The sequence below is a fragment of the Opisthocomus hoazin genome, chromosome Z (assembly GCF_030867145.1).
Source record: "Opisthocomus hoazin isolate bOpiHoa1 chromosome Z, bOpiHoa1.hap1, whole genome shotgun sequence".
Lineage (NCBI taxonomy): Eukaryota > Metazoa > Chordata > Aves > Opisthocomiformes > Opisthocomidae > Opisthocomus > Opisthocomus hoazin.
In genome coordinates, this window is record NC_134454.1 from 42,403,307 (window position 1) to 42,421,505 (window position 18,199).

At 35.0% G+C, this 18,199-nt stretch overlaps 1 protein-coding gene across 1 annotated transcript in view; it reads left to right on the top strand.

Annotated features, from left to right (window-relative positions):
• Positions 1 to 18,199, top strand: part of LOC104339356 (long-chain fatty acid transport protein 6) — a 40,771-nt gene that overhangs the window by 8,884 nt on the left and 13,688 nt on the right. Inside the window, exons 2-5 of the mRNA XM_075410562.1 lie at positions 574 to 780; positions 2,978 to 3,136; positions 4,157 to 4,281; positions 15,181 to 15,375. Coding sequence (XP_075266677.1) covers positions 574 to 780; positions 2,978 to 3,136; positions 4,157 to 4,281; positions 15,181 to 15,375 — 686 coding nt within the window. The remainder of the gene's footprint in view (positions 1 to 573; positions 781 to 2,977; positions 3,137 to 4,156; positions 4,282 to 15,180; positions 15,376 to 18,199) is intronic.

Here is an 18,199-nt window from a genome sequence, read left to right on the forward strand (position 1 = left end):
TAAGCAACAGGCCTGTATCATATTTCTCTTCTGTGAAATTCAGGTACCTACATACATGATATAGTTTTTTGTTTGTGTGTTTGCATTTAAATTAGTCACTTCTGTACTTTTGAAAAAAATAATGCTCGATGAGAGATTGCTGTTAAGGGCATCCAGGGAAACCTGTACTGTAATTACCAGCTATATTTATGCCTTGCATCTTCAGCAGACTTCTTCATGGTTCATTTGAAGTTGAAGCTTAACTGCACTTCATTCTGGTCTTAGCAATGGCCAAGGGTTATCCAAAATGAGGTGGGAAGCAGGAGCTAGTAATCAAGGCTCACCATTTTGCCTTGAGGGCTAGCTGACAATTAGACCTTGTGGGGTCAGCAGTATTTTTACCATGTTATATCCTGTTTTCAGTGAATTTTCATTCCAGTTCATCAGTATTTAATTGAATTTATTTATGTTCATGAAGGTGACTTGCATTCCTATTCCTACTATAAAATGTAAAACTTTCAGAGGAAAAATACTTTATTTGCTGGTTTTGTGATGACATAATATAAGTAACATGATTTTATGTTATTTTTTAAGATTTGCTTGGAACACTGGAAGAAATTCTTCCTAACCTCCAAAAAGACATTAGTGTTTGGATAATGACCAAAGTCTCCACTTTTCCAAGTGTGCGTACCCTTTTAGACAAAATAGAGGCTGCATCTGAAGACCCGGTTCCAGTTAATCGATGCTCTACCAACAACCTCAAGTCATCTGTTTTATATATATTTACTTCAGGAACAACAGGTACAGATCTGCTAAAGAGTCTGTATTTTCCTTCAGCTTTCATGTAGAAACTTGATTTTCCAAATCTTTTGGTTCATCTTTTCATAGCAGAATATCATATTTCTTATCTAGAAGCGTTATGGTAGCAAATAAGCACATTACTTGTCCGTGACTGTTTATATTCAGTGGTTTATGGGCTTCTCTTCTTTTTTTCCTGCCACACTGTGCAAATACTGTGATAACGTTTGCCTTTTATTACTTCACAGCTAAGGTATTTATAAAATGTTTTGCTTTCTCGGTGGATTTACAATGGTAAGAAGTTTTATTTTGTGATCACATACCACTGCCTAATTAATATAGCTAACATTGTATCTGGAACTTTAAAAAGCAATATTAAAACAAGCAAGTAGTCATTTGGTTTTTCTGCATTAAGTCATGTTCTGTGCAGGTCACTGTAGAGACAGAAAATAGGATTAAGTTACTAGCCTTTTAGTTTAGCAACAGATGGCTGAATTTATTACCAGTGCTCCAGCAGCTAAGAAGCTAAGACTTTAAAAAAACTGATCACTGACATGAAAAGCAGCATGATGTTGTTAAGATAAGCATGCTGGCATTCCCATTTAGCTGAACAGAAAAGTTTTAGTCACAAGAAGATTTAAAATGAAGATGTGTTTTCTGGCTTTGTTCCCTCTTACAAATAATAATTTAATTTATTTGCTTTGGGTTCTGGGGAGAAATTAGGAAATAAAAATATCACTCTAGAATAAAAAAGTTAGGAATGTATAAATATTGTCAAGAGGTCAGGTAAGTTTGTAGTACTACCAATGTAAATATGGTTGAGCTTGGTGGTTAAAAGTAAGGAGTTTTAGCTAAAAAATATTATCGAGTTCTCTAGATGGGAAGATTTTGTTCTTATAACTGTATTCAGAAAATCTGTGTGAAGTCTCAAATTTTAGTTATGTAGAATTTGAAATATTTTCAAATGCTTGTGTGTATTACATTAATTTATATTGGATTTCTTTTGTGTACCATGTAACTAAAAGAATAAGGTTTGTTTAGTCTGAAGAGTATTGAATAACTAATTCTAATCTAAAGTAACTGAGCATTTTCACACTTTTTGATAAAGCCAGAGCATAGTGTTGCTCCTAACATCAATGACTGGTAAACTTAATTAAAAGAAAGAAGTATCTTTCATGGTCTGTAGTCGACTGTCTGCAAAGGCAGAAGGAGAAAACTCAAGACTGTAGAGCACTTCTTGCTATTAGTGGTTCACTGGCAACATAGGCTTATTGCCTTTTCTCTTTAGTGTGATTGGTTTTGGAATAGCTTTGAAGTGTAGCTAGAATCTCCATAGATTCCACTTCCAGTATAACAGCTCTAGTTCAGTCTTCAAATGAACGGTATCTTTGCTAGAATAGGTAAGAAAACTTTCTAACCAATTACATTTTTTAAATTGTTTAACAGTTCTCACTGTTCATCATCGGGACTCAGCCTGAAATTTGTGTGTGTATGTGAGAACATACATGAAGCAAGAACATATCCCCTACTCAAAATAATGGGTCCCAGAGTAGTAGCCCAAGAAGCTCTTGCATATGAGTGCATGTTGCTGAAGAGAAATTCTGTGCTGAACCTGAAGAAACTCATTAAGAAGAGCCTACATGGAGTGGACTTTTTAATGGATTTTTTTTTTAAATTCTACGTAGTCTTCATAGCATTCTTAAAAAATAGGTAGACTTTGATGTACGCATCTTAGATAAGCACCCACTACATGATGTGTGTTGTGTAGCTCCCATACCTTTCTTAATTGTGTTGCAGTCAGTATGACTCTTGCCTGAAAGAGATCTGGTGCGGTGCCTCTTTATGTTAAAGGAAATCCATATGTACAGTAAATGCTTTTGGCACTTTGTTGGCTCTATATAATTTGATAATGTGCGAACCATGGAGTTTCTTCGTATTTCCACCTATTTGAACTGACTTGACATCAGATTAAATAACTAACAAAGTTACAAAATGGCTTATGTATCTGTATGTGTACAGAACAAACATGCAGTACTGTATTAAGCAGCCAGTTTTCTATTAATGGCCGTCTAAACGGCTGAAAATTTAGTTACGGAAGAAAGAATTCATTCTTTTAAGGTTTTAGAGACCTTACAAAGGAAAAAAAAATTGAGTTCTTTTTAAGAGAAGCTTTATGCATGGTTTTATGTTTTCATTACAGGTCTTCCAAAGGCTGCGGTCATCAGTCACATGCAGGTTCTTAAAGGAGCTTCTGGACTGTGGGCTTTTGGTGCTACTGCAGAAGACATAATTTATATTACTCTGCCACTTTATCACAGTGCAGCATCTCTTCTTGGCATCGGTGGATGCATTGAATTGGGTAGGTCTTGTTTCACTTAATTGTATTGTTAATAAAGAATTAATTATTGTAAAAATGTATCAAACACGCTTGGGTTCACTGTCATTAGGGAAACATGCTTTGCTGAAATCAGATAAATAGTATTTTCAGAATGGCTTTATATTCTGGGGTTTTTGGCGATGGAGAGATGTTGTCTCTTACAGGCTATCTTTGTGGTACTGGAGAAGAATTGGCTACAGTCATTTGTGTCACACATGTTTTTACTTTAGGTAAAAAGGAATTTAAGGACATACACAATATTTTGACGGTGTATATAGCACAGTAGTATATGTACAGAGTAAGCATTCTACTGTGGGATAGAACTAAAATGTATTTTGGTAGGCTTAAAAAGGCTGATAAATACATTTACAGCAAACATTCACCTTTGTCATATAGCAATAGATATATATATCTTTTTCCCATTTAATTTGTGTACTGTTTTGGCACAGATGATAAAATATGTGTTTTACTGAGACAATGTAGGTGTCCTCAATGACTCTGTTATAAAAGATTTATTTGGAACTGGATGGCAAACATTTCCTGTTTCCTGAAGCACCAAGAACAAGTCAGAGCAAGGGAAAAATCACTGGATTATGGATTCATTCTGTCTGAATCTGCATCAATGAATACTTTCATCATTGAAAAATGAGGTTTCAGTGATACTCAAATGATTTGCTAATTCAGGCTGACTTTTCTGGATATTTTCAGTTAAAGTCTTTTGAATAATGTTATAACACTAACAAAGCGAAGCTGTCTTCTTGCTTTTAACTGCTTACCTATCAATTTACCGTCTCACCAAGGAGCAGGCTGGGTTGATCTCCCTTCTTTGTCTACCAGGTTTGAATATGTCTTCTAATAAAACAGCTGAAGTACCATATAGTTCTCTGAATGAGGCTGCCCATTGTTCCTCTTAGGTTCTATTTTGTAGAAACAGTGAACATAGCTAGCTAAGTTGCCATAGAGAGAAAATGCTTCGTTTCTCTTTCTACTGTTTCCATAAAGGTGCAACATGTGTGTTAAAAAAGAAGTTCTCAGCTAGTCAGTTTTGGAGTGACTGCAAAAAGTACAATGTGACTGTCATCCAGTACATAGGAGAACTTTGCCGTTACCTTTGCAGCCAGCCAGTGGTAAGTGGAACCAAAATGATAGCTATTTGTCTGTAAGTGATACATACATTTATTGTACTTAATGTGGTTATGTTAAAAAGGGAAGTAAAACTGTACTGAACCTGTCCCTCTGAGGTTTTTTTCCAATATTTGGTGATCTCTAGACTGTAAAAACACCCAAATGGCTGAAATCAGAAAGATGTTAAAGTATTAAATGATTTTGAGACTAAAAACTGATTCAGTATCATTTGGTGAAAATATATTATTTCACAGAGTTTCACAATGTAAGTTCAGAAAACCAGGATTAATGTTCAGTGTCTTTTCAGATTTTTCAGAACTTTGTTTCTTGGCACATAAGTATATCAGGTTTTGTAGGTCATGTTTTAGCACTGTTTTACTTGTGGAACGTGCTTGTTTTGAGACCATCTAAATCGTATTTTTAAATTTAGAAGGAATTTGGTCTAGGTTAGCAGCTCAAAGGAGTAATGGCTTTTGCTCCAGTTAGAAAGCTATTCCATACCACAGAGCTAGTTTTGCTAAAGTGACATTCCTGTCTGAAACTGTTAGCCCTAATTTGAAAATACTTCTTTTGCCTTGGCAGTCAGTGTTGTGATGGTCTATCTACATGGTCTCAAGTACAAAGCATGCTGAACCTGTTGTAATTGCCAAGTATAGCTGACTCGGGTTAATTGAATTAACTCTTGATCTGGCTGTTTTCTGGTATGTTTCTGTATCTACCCACTGGCAACAGAGAGAGACCAAGATGTTTAGGCTAAGCTAAATGCCAAAAGTTCATGGAATTAATTCAAGATGTATAGAATAATATAGATGGAATGGATATAACCTATTGCATAGCAAACTCAACTGACTTTCTGTCCTCAAATGCCTGTGCTAAATATGTCAAAATAACATTAATAGTCCAGTATAAACTAAAATTCAGCTTGCTAATGCTGGCAACTTCCATCCGTTTATGAGCTGCAGATTGTCCTATTGTGTTTCAGTAATAAATCCTAAATATTACATCATACATTATCTTACCTGGTTAAGCATTTTAATAAATTACAGAGTTACTTATGATAATGAACAGCTTTTATTTGAATACTAAATAAAAATAAATGACAGCTTCCAAGTACCTGTATAGCATCAAGCAAAAAATACTGTATTCTCTTTTAATTTAACAAAATATTTAGAACACACAGAGATTTGTGAAAAAGTACAGAAGTTGGATGCAGTGCAGCTGTTATCTCTTGAACATTCTGCCTTTGCTTCCATCATAATTGCATTTTGTGACTTCAAAAAAATAATCAATGGTTTATTTCCTTTTCAGTAAATTTTATTGAAATGACTCATTTCTTAGGAAATGGTGCCAATATTTCAAATTAATTAATCTGAAAATTCTTTTCTAATCCAAGTCCACATTTTATGATTTTCCAGAACAACCTCCTCCTTAAGCAGTGTTCTAGTAATTTGAAGAGAATGCAAATCAGTCTTGTTTTCCAGCAGAATAACAATTTGCATTAATATCTCAAGTTGTTGACCAAAGAATGGAAAAGGTCAGTGTTCATAAGATATTGGAATTTTTTTTCCCCTGAAAATTTTCAGAAGCATGTTTAAGTAATGTAGTGATAGGTCGTAGATCCTACAGCACTATCTATGCATGCCTTAACAAAGAGAATGTTCTTGAATTAAAGAGGGGATGGCTCATGTCCCAGTCACCAACACTGGCTGTGATGTGAAACCAGGATAAGGATACCTTTCTCTCTCTGTTTCTTTGTTTTTTGGTGTTTTTTAAATTTTTATTTGTTTTGGTTTAACCTTATAATAAAATAAACAAAAAGTTACAGGATAACAAAAAATCAAGTTAAAAACCATAAGGAAAATCAAAACATAGAATGGCCTAGTTTTTATAAATAGTGGTTTTTCTTCATTATAGGCTAACATGATTTCCCCAAAGTCATCTCTCTTCTCTCCAGCGCTTCCTAACTTTTGCTGTATTTACAGCATCAGATATTAATTGTTCTGCTTTTACGTCTTTTAACTGTACAGTTAGAGCATGGCATTTTGTTTTAACCATTTTATCCTGTTCTGTATCTTAAAGCAAGGATGATAGATTAATATACTTCATTTTCTGAAATAAACTTCATTTTTAGATCCTTACCAAGCCAATGTAAAGTTAAAGGAGTTTTAAATTTTGCAAATAAAGTTATTTTTACTGTCATTCACTATTTATATTTACTATATTTATACCATCATTAACTATTGATTAACTGTATGACTGTTATATTTATTAATTTAGGTGCATACTTTCTAGCAACTGGCATGTCTAAACTCTTTGCTTTGTGAGGCTATGGGATTTTTTTTGGTTTTGGGTTTTTTTTGCTAGCTGGCTAAAGAGAAACTTCATGTACTTTATCAAGAAAACTTAAAATTATAAAATAAATCTGTTTGACAGCTAGGTACCTGAAGAAAAATAGTAAGTATTTGTCTTGTTAAAACTGGAAGAGAAACATGTTCACACAAATAACTGGAAGGATTTAAAATATATTATGCAATCTATTATTATTTTCCAAGTAGGTGAAATATTTTGGCAAGTTGTTATCTCTCTTTAAGCTTCATTAACTTAGAAGTACTATTTATGCTGGCAACATGAGAAAGATATGGCTAATACAAGTTTTAAAGCTCTGTGAAGATTTTATGTGGGCAGTGTTCTGAAGGTTAGAGTACTATAAAGCCCTTCTAATGATGACAGATTAAAACCATAGCAATTATCGTAAGTTCTTCATTTGTTTATTTAACACTAAACTTGAAATAAATGGTATATTTCTAATAGTTGGAGGCACAGTGTGGCCTCTTATTTCACAGATTTTAAACAGAACTTTTGGCACATCTTTGTGGTAGCATACGGACTTTTGGCTTAGCTTTCCTTACTTGTTTGTCTTTTTTGATCTTTCTGCCTCCCACTCAAATCTGCAACAGCTCTTCAAGACTCTTTTGTAGTATAATTTTTCTGAAACCTGTTCTGCACCCAGTTTGGTTTAGTAACCTGTTGACTGGAAAGAACATTTGTTAGAAAAGGAAGATGTCTTTTTTCCTCAAGTACAAGTACAAAGACCTTGCATTATATGACATTCACAGATTTTGCTGGGCTCCTAAATAAGTGAGTAATCCTCATACCTGCCCTCTTCCAAGCTCCTTTTCTGCAGTCTTTTGGCCATAATGAAAGTAGAGGAGCCAGCATTGATAGCTAGTAGCCATCAGTGCCTAAATAATGGAACCTACTATAAGATATTACCATGACTACTCCAGTGAAAGACATGAATGGCTTGGCTAACTAATAACTTAGTCTTGCTAGCTGACATTTCTCAAAGTTTCTTAACAGTGATCCTTAAAATTTTGAAATTTGGCATAGCAGAGCTCCTTATTTCTCTCTAAGAAAAGGCCTTGGAAATACTTTTGTAGTAATCTGTGGATATGTTTTCCTTACAGAGTTGCAGCACATTTAAAATTTAGCACTTAATGTGTATACAAAATCTTCCTAATTCACTGCAGATTTATTTCAAATTTGAAGTAATGAACTATTTAAATAACACACTGCATCCTGAAGCTTTTGGAAAGATATGAATGGCAATACAGCACATATTTTCTGCTTTTCTGTAAAGGAGACCTGAATCCTGAAGTGGTTTACAAACAGAGGCTAGAAATTAGTTTTCTTGATCATTATGTCCTGTCTTTTAGTCTCATAAGCTGTTATACATTATTACATTGATTGTATGATTTATGTAACCTTGCATGAACTTGGTAAGCTCTCTGTTAAAATCAGAGTTCACTTCTACTTATATTCAAAGTATGTCTCACAATCAATTGTATCGTTTTTGAGCTATTTTTTTTCAATATCTGTCCTGTTTTATATCCATTAAGTATGGAGCCTAGTTATCCTTCGGCATCAGTAACATTTCCTATTTCCCTGGGGTTACCTCAAGTGTATAAGACCATGTATATCATCTTTCAGACTTTATTTTGTTAAGCTGAAGAAAGCCAATGTCTCTACTAGATCCAGTTTGGCCAAGATTTCTCTGGATGGGATGAAGCTCCCTGAATTGACTTTAGAAAAGATGCTTAAGGATTTATGTTGTTAAAACTCTTCTGTGTTAGGACAATAGTAATTAAGAAGGAGAAAATAAGGAAGTCAATGCTGTGTGGTAAGAAAACAGAATGAACACTTATTTCTCTGCTGTTAACTCAATTGTTGTGGGAAAGGGTGTAAGAATGGGGTTTATATATGCTGGATAGCACTGTCTGCCACTTAGAAGCAGGTTTCTTTGAAGGAAGGGAATTTGATAGTCAAGTAAGGAAGGAAAAATGAGTCAGGAGGTACTTCTCTACCATGCAGGTTTTACATCACATCACATGTTATTCCCCATTAAAGTTTAGCTGATTTATGTTCAGTACTGGAAATTGTTCTTTTTCTCATCATTAAAATGTGGAATGAAAATTTGTCAAGACCCTTGCAGGTTTTTTGCATAAACATTTTATTAAATACCCCAAACAAGTAATGTGTCACTGTTACAGACAACCACATCTGTACCTTCCATTTGAAACCTCTGAATGATCTCTATATGTCATTACAATTTTATTTACTGGGGGAATTTTGCCATTTGTTTATGCTTCTAGTAACCTGTGGGGTTTTTTAGAAATTTGCGACCACTTGTATATGTCATAAGCAGACATCATTCTTAATCCAAGTAGTAGCTGATTTATTACAGTATTAACAGTGTCTAAAAGAAGAAATGAGTGCTGTTTATACACGCAGTTAGAGAAAACAGAGCTTTTAAACTAAGAACATATTCACTACATCTGAAATGAAGCTTAGAAATGGACCTGGGATTTGGAAGCTTGTATTTTTTCACTCCAGGCTGTATCAGTTGATCTAATAAAGAATGTACTGTATATCACAATTAACTTTTCTATGCTTTAAACTGGCACGACTACAACAACAGTATTATTTTTAAAAAGTGGGTTTAAAAGCAGATTATAATCCTCTTCATTTTGGCAGCTGCCTTCTGAATTCTAAATTCTGGCATACCTCTCTTGGGCTTCATCTGCACAATGATTGTCTGTCTGTTTTCTCATTCTTCCCATGAATAATGGTAAAGATTTTCAGGTTTTCTTCCTGAAAAAGTCTTCTATAATGTTTGCAGGGTTCCTTTGGCCTTAGGAAGCACTGGTTTTCCATACCCAAAACAGCACTGAAGGCTAGTTGCTATGTCAGGTACTGGTTCTGTCATGGTGAATCAAGACTTTTCTGAGTCTTTAAGAGGTCATGTAACTTGACCAATATCCTTCCTTCCAGTTCTTTTCCTAGATACTTATCTTTTGGGTTAAGCTAATGGAGTCATGCAGAAAAAGTCCTGACAGCGAAGGCTAGAAACCACAATCATACTTTTACAAACAGAAGCTTCATATTTTTCGCAGAATACTGTGTGCAATATGGAGCCCAAGAAATAATCTGTGTGTGCTTTAATTCTCTGAACTGACCTTTGGAAAGATTCGTGTAATTTGTTTTGACTTGTGGGCTCCTGGGGCAAGCACCAAAAATACAATGCTCTACTTCCTAATACTGAGTGCAACACAGACAAAAGTGACTTCCTTTTGTTGTTAGACATTTTCTGAGGACATAGTCCAGCTAAAGAAAACATTTCCTATTAGAAGAACTAAAGGAAGAAGACTTCTGTTAGAATCTAATCCTAGTGGATTATCAGAAGATTGATTAATGAAAGCACGGTGAGAGTGAGCTATACTAAATAGCAGATAAACAGTTCCTGAACTGGAAGGATGCGTCTTGGTCCTGGAATTCCTGTTCCTTTCTTACGGTGCATCTCTTCAGTACCCTTCCTGTTTTATTTTACCTGTGTTTTTAAATTTGGGCATGTATTTTGCTCAAAAAATCTAGATGCAATTTATAATTAGACATTACCAACAAGTGAATGTAAACACGCATCTTGAAGAATTTATTGCATCTGTTGTCATAATGGAAGCAGGATATCTTATTGCCTCTCTACTAACTAGCTGATGTCCCTTTTTTCAGAGATAATGTGTCAACCGAGAACTGGTGAATGTGTTGTTACACGCATGCCTTGTAAATACATGAATGCAAGTCCTGTGTGGTCTGTCCAGCGTATTTTATATTTAACAGATGTTTGCATTTCTCAGGCTCTGAGATTGCCTTTGGGTTCATCAAGGCTGTAATACAGGAAACGGTTCGTGCCTCATTTCCTTGAAGTTGCCCTTGCTTCTCTCTGTTTGGCTTTTACTGCTGCAGAAGTTGTAGAAGTAGGACAATGAATTTGTTTTGTATTTTTTAAAGCAACCACTAAGTACAATTTTACACAGCTGCAGTTATGAAGCCTTACTGCACCAATTAATATATTGTTGATTACACTTTAAAAGGCTTCTTTTATCAACAACTTAGTCACGTAGATAGTCCACATAGTTTACAAAGAACACTTACGGAGGAAAGGCTGGCAGATGAAAAATCCCAGGTATGTGGTATTTAATGTAATAAGGCAGATCTTGACTTGTCAATTAATTACTATACAAATAAAACAAGCACTCAAAATGGAGCAATAGTGTGTCAGAAACTGATTTATGATGTACGCAGATATTTGGTATACGGTTCAAAGATCTTAGCAGAATGAACTAAAGACAAGTCCAGATGACAGGTAAGAATGCTTCTTGCTTATTAGTGCTTCAAAAAGGCATGGAAAAAATGCTTCACGTTTGCCGTTAGAAATAAGTGGATGAACACTGAATTTCCATTTGATTTCAGAATCACTCGGCAAGAAAAAAAATCACAGTGCAGAAAAATAAATAAATGCACATTTTTAAAAACCTTGGAGAGATGTTCTAACATTGTGTTATTCTAAAATCTGTCTTCCTAATTATCTGTAGAGAACTGTTAATCACATTCAGAAACACAAAGCATGAGCAAATTATCACAGGGCACACATTATTTGAACTTGTGATAGTTGACCAGGGCAAGGCACAAAGTCCTTCGTAAGAGATATTGTGAGGAAATATAGCTTTTAGTGAAGGAAGTTCACTATGCAGTAGACACTATGCTGTTGCAGCAGCCTAAGAATAGACATGCAGACCATTGCTACATACCAACTGTTGCGCGGTAACTGGCGGACATGACATAGCTTGTTCAGGTATCAAGAATGGTGCAAGGATAGCAGAGCTGATCTCCCAGAATAGATGTGTACTAGGTGACTCCCTGGAATTCCTCCTACTACTATAATTCTAACTACTGTACCAAAGGGAAGCTAGTTGATGAAATGCTGTCTCAATATGGCAGAAATTCCAAGCATGACTATTTGATGCCATGGTCTTTTTAAAGCCGAAGTTGGTGCATATTTAATTTATTTTGATTTTCGTACATTAGGACACCCTAAGTGTGCATCACTCAGCCATGTTTCTAGGATTTGTTGGAATTATCATCTCTTTTCCTTCCCTCCTCATATGTATTGCATTTTATCTACTGAAGAAGTTTTTGGCCACAGTGCCCATGGATACCGACATGCCTGCCTGAGAGTTGGACTCTGGCAGTGATCTGGATAATAATAAAGATGATGAATATATAGATCAGGTCATGAAAAAGATGTTAAAATGGCTAACTCCATATTACTTACTGTGGTTCACTTTCCACTGAAAGTTAATTATGTGTAAAGATTTACATGAATTAATGTCATATATTAGTTATACAAAATTTAGGTAAAAATATGTAAAAAAAGCTACATGATTTTACTCATATGTAAAACTAATGTGAATTATTACTGTTTAAAGTTTCCCTCATAATTCTCTTCATACTTACTAAACCTGCTGGGGGATTAAGTTATATATAGTTTCCATTCTTACTGCTGAAAGACTGCTAAATACATGACAGCTTTCATGCCTTTTCCCCAGAAAGTCCTGCAGTACTCTTCAGGGAGTCTTGTATCAACAGATAGGAACAACTGTGATGGAACTGACTAAATCACAAATATGGCAGTTGTGGCAATGCTGTCTAACAGAAAATTTCCCTTAGTTGTGAAGAAGTGAATTATTGCCCTTTCTTTTAAGAAAATTTGCTTTCTGCAATCATTTCTTGATGACATCGTATACCTTCTTTGTATTTTTGCAAAAGGGCTGAATGTCTTAAAAAAATACTTCCTAAAGTGAGATAGTTATTCATTGTATTGTTGACAGGTGTTAACATTGCAAGCACAGTAGAATGCTGACCTGTCAGGTTTACTCTGTGTCTTTTCCACTACAGAAACAACTTTGTGCTGTAGTTATATAAAGCAGCCAAAATAACATGAGGAATTGAAGGTAGTGACGTAACTGCACTTATAAATGCTGTAGTATTTTCCCTTGTGGAAAAAAATCATAATCCATGTAGGCCATTGTTTTCTAGTTCATGCTAGTTTGTGTCTTTTCAGCAAACAGCCATCAATGCTTTTATTTTTCTTAGAGTATAGATAATAAAAGCAAACTCACCTCCTTATTAACTTGGTCTCTAGAGATTTTGAATGTTCCTAGCCTGATTAATGACCCATTTAATGTTTGTGTGTGTATATACGCACATATTTGTCTCTTGTGTTCATTGTGGAACAAAGGATTTCTGTGAAAGAATCTCTCGAGCTAATTTTCGTATCTTAGTAGAGGCAGTAGATTTTAAGAATTCAGTGGTGTCAGCAAGGGGTAACTGCAGCTCAGCTACTGGCACATTAGTTTAGCAATGAAGCTGTAAGGAAAATAACCCACTTGGGAAAGTTTTAAGTTGAGCTGAATGGAATATTCTAAAGATGGTGGACAATTTTCTGGGAAAAAAAAAAAAAAAGAGTTAAAAGCTTTCCTGACAAAGTTCAAAGTAGCACTGAAACACTTTCTCTTAAAAAAAGGAATACTTTGGTTGTTTGTTGACGGTATAATGATTTTGAATGTGTAACCTAACAGACCTTATTATTTCAGATATATGAACATCTACACTGTTGCTTTGTAATATTGCATCTGAAGATGAGAAAACAAACCACTCCAAAAGTTACATCTACGGGCAATTTGTAGGCACTTTGTTCCAGGTTATGTCCGTGGTCAGTTTCATTGTACTAAGGAATGCAGCACTTGGTAATAATGATTTAGTGTGAAGTCAGTGAAGTATGTGCTTGTGTGTTTAGAAATGACACTTGCATCTAAAGTGAGGCAGGAGAGGAGAAGGGAAAAGGGATGAGTTGGCTTGTTGTAAAAACAGAACAGTTAGTGACCAAGGGAGGCTGGTGAGTGACGTAGTTTTGAGGTAAAATAGCAGGATACTGCCTCAAGACTGTAATCTGCCAAGAATTATCTGCATCTAGTGTTTCCTTGCTGAATTATTCCAGCAAGAGGACTTAATTTCCAGAAGAAGGACTCTGAAGCCCAATAAAGGATTTTTTTATCTTTCTATGAGTTACTGGTTTTGAAGAAGGAACAAAAAACTTGGTTGGCCTTTGTGATTTAGAGGAGGAACGTAAAATTTCACTGTGCTTGCAGTTTTCATTACAGAAGTGAGAATTCAGGATCCTCATGAAAAATTGAATTTGGCCAAGTTATAAGCCTCTGAGGAACACTTCTGTCTATGTACTTAGTAGAAGCTTCACCCTTTCTAACATCCAAAATATTTAAAGATTCCTGTTTCTGTCTGCTGACCAGATCTCTTCGCAGAAAGAATTTGCTGTGCTTTTATGCCAGGTTAAAGGTGCTAAAATGGATTTTCACTATAAAGACATACCTAATTCATACTGGATTAGGGTTGGGAGGGGAAAAGAAAACTAGGATAGAAGAAGAGAAGATAGGGACTATCTGCTTTCTTTCATATATGTATGTGGCTGTGTATGTGTGTATCCACACATGTCTATAAAGAGTGTGAATATGTGTGTATATGTGCATATGTATATAGAGAGGTGTTTGTATACATTTGTATAAGTGCATATGTAGAGGTATACACAGACAGTGTTGTGGTTCCAGAGTGCTATACAGTTCTAAAGGTATCTGGTAACAAACAGTACCGATATTTATTTTGTGCTGTCTCACTTCCAGGCTGTTCTGTATTGCCACTTGCAATGATTAAAAAGGGAGTCTGATTTTAAAATAGATGAAATTAAAAAAAATTAAAACAACACTTTATATCTTTTGGCTTCTGATACTTTGACTTAAATCTGAATGTATTCTAAAGGTGCTTCATGCAATCACAAGGTTTGGGAAGAATGTATTCATAAAATTAAAGAGTCTCACTGAACTGGATGAACACATACTATTGTATTTCTTGTAATAAAATGTGAGAGTTGACGACAGTAAAGACTCAAGATCACCAAGAAATAGTGTGTTCCAAGTAACATTGAACAAAACATGGCAAGTCTTAATATTGAAAGAAATACAGAAAATGACTCATACATAACGTGTGGGAAGGAACAGATATCAGAAGTGTGTGAAATCTGATTGTTTCTTATAATGGTTCTGAAGGCACAGGAAAGTAACTGTTCATCTCTGTTGACTTTAATGCCTTGACAGAAATAATTCCTGTGTTTCTCTGTTCATCCCAGATTTCTAATTTCTTTGAGTGCAAACAGACTGAGATGATACACCTTTTAAAATATGGAAGCATTTATGTAAATTAATGTAGCCATTATTCAGGAAATATTTCAACAAGATAATAGGTTTGGCATTGCAGTTTGCTACATTGTACCTGTAGGCGAGCTATACCAACTTTCTTTAACTTCTTAATTGTTGTTTTTCTGTGTTGTTTATACTTGATGTGTTGCAAGAAGGTACATTTTCTGTGCAATATATGCAACAATCAAATGCAGTTATCAGTATATTACATTTTAAATTTTTTCTTTTTTTTAACAGAAGGAAGGAGAAAAAAATCACAAAGTCCGACTAGCAGTTGGAAATGGATTAAGAAATGATGTATGGAGAGAATTTTTAGACAGATTTGGTGCTGTTAAGATCTGTGAGTTTTATGGAGCTACTGAAGCAAACATTTGTTTCATGAACCACACAGGAAAAATTGGATCTGTTGGACGCACCAATTTCTTTTATAAGGTGACTATTTATTTACACTGTACTTTGTAAAAGGGAGTGCTGAAGGTAAATGTGTTTCTCAGTTTGACCACACGACATGGGGCTGCAGTCATAAGTCCAAGGTAAATTTTCTAACTTTGTTATTGCAAGTTTAATTGACTCTCTGTAGAATCTTTAGTGCCAAAATATGGCAGACACTGCTTAGGACCCAACCCAGGTATACTTTCAGCCGTAGTACTTAGATTTTTCTTGAAGTTCACAAAAGTCAAAAAGGCCTTGCCTCTCTTCTGACAGTTTCAAGTAGGTTCAGAATATCATTTCAAATCTCTACTGTATTAAAGGACAAAAGAGGAAGCTGAATTTATTTTAATGCCTAAGAACTCATCGTCTGTGAAATGAACATAGAAGTGTCCTGTTCTTAGTGTTCTACAGATTATATTTAGGGCTGTTTTCAAAGAGTATATTTGTATTGCATATTACTATGTAAGTATTTGGCATAGATACGAATAAATGGTAATTAAAATAAAGTAACCTATAGGCAGATACAACTTTAAGAAATATTTTATACCTAGGTGCAATTAAATATAAGTAACTCATTTGAACTACTCTACATCTAGTCTGTGTAATTATTCAGAAATTTCAAAGATAATGAAATACATATGTAATCACTGTTGAGTAATAGCAACAGAGAGTACTTGCCAAGGATATGAATTTAAAAATTCTATGCCCGTTTACCTACTAGGTCTGCTGCATTTATTTGGTTTGTTCTAAGTTACTAAAAGTAGAAGAAAACATACATTTTTTTCACCGCTTGTATTTCATCAGCTTTGACAATGGATGTTTGGTATGTCTTGGGGAAGAGGAATATGTATGATTTATATCACACATGGTGGCTTTTCCTTCATCTTTCCGTGTAAATGAAGAAGAATTTATTTTGGCTTGAAACGCAGAGTTAGATTTTTCTCTTTGGGTCCTGTTAATACCATCTCTTAAATAATTTGAGAATTCAGTAGCAACATGTGTCCCAAGCTTTAGCTAATAATATGAAATATTATTTACCAAGGCTTTCTAGCAAGGGGACTAGGTATGTAACATCATGCTGTTATTTATGCCATTTTTTAGTCTTCTTGATATAAATAGGACTACATGCATTGCCTAGAATTTGTAAATTAACTGAGATACCTATCTATGCTGAGATAGCTAGCCATGTAGACAAATCCTGCTGACCAAAGTGGCATTTATGCATCTGAGGAGAACTGATAGTAAATGTCCTGGCAAAACTTTTTTTCGGAGAATGATGTAAAAATGTTGTTTGGAAATACATCAGAGGTATCTTCTGATGACATGCAAAAAAGTTTCTAGGCAGCATATGTTCCAGGGTCCACAAATTCAATACAGCATCACCACATAACAATCACTGCAGACTACTTTACAACTCGGGACCAGAGGAATTATTCACTTCTGGAGTAGGAACCCAGACTGAAGGAAGGAACCTGGAAACACTCACAAAAACACCATAAGAGCTTGTGTGTTTTTCAGAAACTTTTGAGAGCTCAGTAATTTAAGCAGACAGACTCTTCTGATTCTCTGTTCTACATGACTGATGCTCTCTAGCATGCATGGTGGACATCTGGTGCTGATGGATGTCTCTAGAAGGGTACAGTTCCACTACCACAAATCAGGAATCTGGAATTCAGGGAGTAGTAGGTGAACTGAGAACCTTAGAGCTGGTGCTAATTTTTGATTCAGACTTTTCTATTTTTAATTATTTTAAACCTTTTTTTTCTTTAATCTTACGAAATTTTACATTTGTTCCAAACCTGAATAAACTTGTTTTCAGTATTTCAGAATTTTGGGCACAGTTTTGTCGTAAGTCATTAGCCTTTTGGAAATAGCATGTAAAGGTTACAGCAGATAAAGTATTAGACTTGAAATTACCAATTTATTGACTTAATTATCTGTATTTTTAATGAAGTAGTGTGGGGGGTTGCCTGTGTTAATAGTGGCACTTCATATGTTAATAACATACTGTTTGTGTTTCCAAAAGGCAAATTAGTATTTTGTGGGTTTTTTGCACATGAAACATGCTACTTTTTCCTCTTTAATGATTTGACTTATGATTTGAGTTAGTCACTGCAGATTAGGAGAAAAAATAGCTCATGCAATTGGCAATTAAAAATTAAATGCAGTTGTAACTGAATACTTCATCTCACTAGACATCTTTTCTAGAATTTATAATCTGTTCCAAGTTGGAACTGTTACAGTCTATGGAAGCATCAGTATAGTCTGCTAAGATAATTATGGATTGTCCTCTTGCTTATTCCGTATGAATATGGAAAGATTATAAGGTCTTTAATGAATCGGAAAAAGCCATTCATTCCATTTGCCTTGGCTTGAAATCAGTTTTATTCTGTCTTTTTCAATACTCTCTTTTCCCTAGAAATAAAGCTACAGTAAGTCCTCAGTTATTTCCATAGTTTCTGTCATAAGGAAAGTAGTTAAGGCACATTATTTGTGAGCAGGCTCAATATTTACCTACTACCATTCTCCACGGGGCCTGAGGTGTGTTGGCTCCCAAGCCTTCCCCCGATGTGTATACATGTGGCATTCTATGACTCTAGAGTTTGAGGGAAGAATGAAGGTTGCCACTGAAAATGAGATTCAGTGCAGAGACAAACTACCTCGCCTTGGTTACATGGGCATGGAGTGTTCAACCAGGTCAATGGGTGAATTATATGACCCATTTTAAGTGGAAATAAAACCGCCCCAAATATGTTCAAAATCAAGGAAATTTCAGAGACTGCTCCAAAGCTCCATCAGGAGCTTTTTTGTAAGTAGTATGATT